Raw genomic sequence first — 5,448 nt, forward strand, 5'->3', positions numbered from 1 at the left:
ATGTTTTGAGAATGATGAGGGCAATGAATGTATAAATGTGCTTTACACAATTGATGTATGTATGGATTGTGATCAGAGTTGTATGAGCCCCTAATAAAATGATTTTTTTTAAAAAGTTCCCTTTGGAGTGCCGGCAGAGTATGGTCCTCGAGGTCAGCCATGGGCAGTTGTCACTGGGCAGCCTACAGTTCCTGGTTCCTGAGTCACTGTCCCCTGGAGCTCCCCCAGGCCTTGGCCCCTGCCCTGCACATCTCAGGGTCCTTCCTGTCATCTGATTTCACATGAGTAGGGGGAGGCAGACGGCTGGGTCAGAGAAGCCCCTTCTGGCGAAGTGGAGTGTATCTTGACCATCCAACAGTGCTGTGTGGCCTCCTAGTCATCATGGGGTTATGGTGTGGCCCGAGGCTGGTCGTACTTTCGCCTGCCCCCCAGTCCTGGCACCTAATGAGGGAGGTGGGGTGGGGACAACCTAACTGCCAATGCACCTCTTTAAAGTATTTGGTCATGAACCTAGAAGGATGTCCACGTCCCCACCCCACAGGTTGGGCACCAGTGCTGGAAGATAGAGTCTGAGAGGAGGATACTCTTCACACATTTGTGTCTTGGAGGGCCACCTGGAGCTCATTGGCCTTGACCCCAGAAACACTGGGCCAATAAAACACAGACTTTGACACCCTGCCTCTATGACAACAGAGAAGCCACAAGCAGAAAAGGAGGAGGAGGAAGAGGCGGGGCATGAGCCTGAGGGCAGAAATGGGGTTTAGGACCATCTTTACCATTTTGGGGTCCCAGCACCAAAAGGCTCACCCAGTGGTGCCTCGGAAGAAAGGTAAAGAAATGGCTCCTTCCCAAAATGCAGCCATTAGACCCTGCCTGTGGCACAGCTTTGCTCTGACACCCACAAGCCCGCCAGGAGCTGCGTCACCTGAGCAGGACCTGGGTTTGTCATTCTTTTTGGTGTTGGTTTTCCTGTTCACATCTGCCAAGGGGCACCTGACACCTGGCATTCATCTTTCATTCTAAAGGTGTGTGTGTGTGTGTGTGTGTGTGTGTGTGTGTGTGTGTGTGTTTTGTGGGGGTGGGAGGAGAGGGTGGGCTGTAGGGTAAAGGTGGAGTGGGGCTAGGTTTCTGTCCATAGTTTGTTTCGGGGTGGCCTGTGAATCATTTTGTCTAGGAAAAATCTGCTAAAGTCGTAAGATGCCCCCACTCAGCTATTAAGGAAGGATCGCAAGTAAATGCCCTGGAAAAGCCACCATGCCTGAGCGGTTTCAGTGTTTCCACTGCGACCGCAGGGCTATTTTCTCCCCCAGAGCCCTGGGCATCTGGGAGCGCTGCTTCCTCCCACTGCCCAGACCGAACCGAACGCTGGGGGTCCAGCCGCTTCCTGAGTTGTACTGGGCAACTGCTGCCTGTAAGCAGGTCACCTTGTCAAGAACGTGGGAGAAATCCCCCCTCTTCTACAGTCATCTTCTTGGCGAGCGTCAACTGGCCTACGAGACAGCACCCTACTGACCTCTGAGAGGCCGCCCTGACCACCTGCTCCTAAGGGGCAGTGTCAGCCCAGGGGCCAGGCGTGACCCAAAGGCTGGGCCTGAGGGTTGGACAGACTGGGTCAGAGATCACTCGGACATTCGGCAAGTGACCAAGGGCAAGTTCACGTCCTACTGTCCCCACTCAGTGTCTGCATTCCTAGCCAACAGCAGCAGCAGGCATGCCCACCCTGGGGGGCTGGGGCCACGTGGAAAGGGTGGGCAGTCAGGAAGGCTGCCTGGTGCCTTCATTTCACTGGATAGAGATGTTGTCCTAGGAGCCTAGAGAGCTCAGTGAGGGAGTGCGGAAGTGGGTGGGCAGCTGGGTAGTGTGGATAGACGGGTGGGTAGATATATGAACGGACAGAAGACAAGACACCGGAGGGAGGGAAGGATGCTTAAACATATGGATAAGAGATAATATAATCTAGTTGATAGTGAATGGATAGAAAATAATTTACAAATAGTGGATAGATAGATGATAGATAAATAGGTGAATAGATAAGTAAATGATAGATGACGCATAGATAGGGGATGGGTAAATAGAACATGGATAGATAGATGATAGTTGGGTAGATAAATGATGGATAGATGGGTGGTGAATATATGGATGATAGATGGATACACAGATAGACAGCAGATAAGAGAGAGAGATAGGTGATAGCTAGTTGGTAGATAAATGATGGAAAGATAGACGATGGATAAATAGATGATGAATAGATGGACGATTGGTGAATATATACTTAGATGACGGATACACATTATAGTTATATCTTGTGTACTAGTTAAACACTTTGACCAGAGAGCACCACTAATGAACTTGACCCGAGACTCAGGGAAGATAATCTTGAATCCTTGGCTATGACAGACTTGAGACATAAAGCCCCCAACGGGAGGGCGTGCTCCTTCCTGTGTGTCTGGGCGCCCAGCAGGGAGGAGAGGAACCCTTCATGCTCTTACCTTTCAGAATCGGGCAGATCTTCCAGACCCCAGCAGCCCCTTCCCTGTTGAACTGCCCGAGGGCAAGCTCCATGTAGAAGAGCGGCATCCCAGCGATGACCATGAAGAACAGGTAGGGGACCAGGAAGGCACCTGTGGGCACGGCAGGACAGCATGTTGAGCAGGCGGTGCATGGAAGGCCACCTCCATCCCGGAGTCTGGGCTCAGTGGTCTAATCAACCCCTGCAGTCTTGAGGCCACTTGCTTTTACTTGGCTGCCCACCCTCCACAGGGCAGTCCCAGGTGGGCGTGGGTGGGCCTCTTCTCTCCATAGCTGTCCTTTGCTATCATCAGTGCCCCTGCGTGACACTGAGATTCCCCAACCGCCAGCTGGCTGGCAGAGCAGATGAAATCCCACCCACTTTTCAGCGCTTCTCCTGGGGCTGCCCCTCTCCCCTGCCTGCCCACTATCTCCCCCGGGCAGCCATCCATCCCCTCCTTTCAGGGCACTGACCTGGACCCTTGGTGAGCTCCGAGCCTGGCTCTCTCGGGGCCCACTGTTGGGGCTCCTTCTGGGCATCCAGGGCCTGCTCTGTGCTTCTCCCAGGGAGCAGCTAACCCGAATCCCCCTGGAGCCACCCTGAGACAGGGGGGCGCCCCCCACCCAGGTTCTCCTCTGAGGGTGGGGAGGGGTCATCCCTGTAGACAGCCTACAGCTCTGTCTGAACAGACCCCGGTCCCTGCTGACATCCCAGGACTTTCGTCCTGAAGATGGGCGAGCGAATGCCAGCGTACTCATGGGCATGCCGCACAGCCTTTTCCAAGAAGCCTCCCAGGGACCCTTCCCTGTGCAGCACAGAGCAGTCAGCACGTCACGGAGCAAGGGAGGGGTGGACAGAGACGCATGGAAACCAGAACAAGCCTAACCTTGGGGAAGTTTTGGGTGAGCCTTATCTTCTCTTCCTGACTCGAACCCAGAGGCAGTAGTGGCTGCGTGGCTGGGGGAGTGCTGGATCTGGTGGGCACAGGTCTAGGGCAGTCTCCTGTGACTTCAAACCCCTCTCGGCCTTCCCCTGTCCCCTCCTCCTTCTTCAACACCCCCACCCCCTTGTTCTTTCCCTTCTCACTGACTTCTTCTCTGTCTCCACAAGGCCCCCTGAGACTGGGTTACAGAGAGGGAGAGAAAATACCCTCTTTCGAACCACGTTCCAATGACCCGCCAACAATGGATCAGCAGTCAATGGTACCATTCTTTGGGCCTTTGAGAATTCTTTTTCCTGAGTGTAAACAACTGCTGGAAGAGGAGGGCCGAATTCAGAGGTCCCCGAGCAACTTCCTTCCAACACCTCCTTCCCCGGCCCCCGTTTCCTCAGATGCAAAACACACAGATGGGACCACATGGCTTTGAGGCCTCCATCTATAGTTTTGCATGGGATCACATGGGCCTCACTACTGCGTCTCACGTTCTGTGGACACATTTATCAGGTGAGCCCAGCCGGCCCCCCTCCCCCTGAGAAGGACATCATGCTTGGCAAAGGAGAAGGCCAGTGAAGATGAGGAAGGTGGATAACATGATTGTGAGAATGGCACGGGACCGGGTGGGGTGTCAGGGTCGCTGTGAGTCCAAACCCACTGGAAGGCACCTGACCTCAACACTGTGTGCAAAGTTAGGATGCATGCCTGCTCAGAGGGACACTGTATTCTTGTCCGAGTTGACCCATGTCTTGCCATCTCTGCCTCTAGCTGCCCCCAGGCACCCTGGGCACCCCACCCAGGATGGAGCTAGGACTCACCGCCACCGTTTTTGTAGCACAGGTACGGGAACCGCCAGACGTTGGCCAGGTCCACGGCGAAGCCGATCACGGAGAGCAGGAAGTCGATTTTCTTGCTCCAGGTCTCCCGCTCCTGGGGCTCCTCAGGGCTCTGCGGCGGGTTGATGATGGTGGAGTTGGTGAGCTGCACCCCATTTTGCTCCTTGACCAGAATGAGCTCAACCTCCTTGGGGCTCATGGCATTGGCCTCCTTAGCTGGGGCCACCGTGGAGGACATTGGTCCACGCGAGCATTTGATTTTACTCATGGGCAGGCCTGGTCTCTGGGGACGCCAGCAGTCTTCTCTCTCTGGGGCTTCAACCAGCCTGAAAAGCAACCACACACAGGAAGGACAATTGTTCAAAAGATACGACTACCCATGAGCCCTTGCATCAGGAGCAGAGATGCCACGTGGCATTGATTGCTAGGGGGATGGGGGAGACAAGTCCCTTCTCCACACCACGGGAGGCAGAGATGAGGTGACGCAGGGTCGGAGGCTGGTTGGAGGAGAAGGCAGAGCTAGGGAGGATGACGAGGAGGTTGGGGAAGGGAAGCCGGTGGCCTTCCAGACACAGCAATCACGTGGGGCTCTCCTTCCTCATCCAAGTCCCCTGGGGTGCTGCGTCACAATAATCTTGTGGAGACGTCACTTCCAGGGCATAGCCCCCAGTCCACATCTCCTGGGAGTCATTTACCATCGTAAACTGTCATCCCAGGAGAAAGACCAAGCTTTCTACTCCCCTGAGGAGTCACAGTCTCAGAAACCCACCAGGACAGTCCCACCCTGTCCTAGAGGGTCAGCCTGAGTCCGCTTCGACTCGATAGCGGCACGTTCAAGGCTGGGTGGCTGTAACAACGGAATCAAACATAAGAACGATTGTGAGGATGGTGCAAGACCGGCGGTGTTTCTTCCCGTCCTCTGCAGGGTCACTCGACGGCACCGAACGTGCGAATCATCATAATTTCTCAAAGGGGGTGGGGTTTGAAGAGGAGCTGATACCAAGGGCTCAAATAGAAAGTGAATGTTTAGAAAATGATGATGGCTATGTAGGTACAAATAGGCTCGAAACAAAACAAGGGATGGATGGATGGATTGTTATAAGAACTGTTAAGAACCCCCAATAAAATTATATTCAAAAAAACAGAGCATGCCTGCGAGCCTGCGGCAC

General features: G+C 54.2%; 1 protein-coding gene across 1 annotated transcript in view; it reads right to left on the reverse strand.

The window, feature by feature from the left end:
* SLC6A3 (solute carrier family 6 member 3) overlaps nt 1-4,547 on the reverse strand; it is a 50,009-nt gene extending 45,462 nt beyond the window's left edge. Inside the window, 2 exon segments of the mRNA XM_045285284.1 lie at nt 2,490-2,621; nt 4,262-4,547. Coding sequence (XP_045141219.1) covers nt 2,490-2,621; nt 4,262-4,547 — 418 coding nt within the window.
* Nucleotides 4,548-5,448: the final 901 nt, after the last annotated feature.

The sequence above is a fragment of the Echinops telfairi genome, unplaced genomic scaffold, assembly GCF_000313985.2.
Source record: "Echinops telfairi isolate 266 unplaced genomic scaffold, ASM31398v2 ScPeMD7_7469;HRSCAF=8507_1, whole genome shotgun sequence".
In the NCBI taxonomy this organism is placed as follows: Eukaryota; Metazoa; Chordata; class Mammalia; order Afrosoricida; family Tenrecidae; genus Echinops; species Echinops telfairi.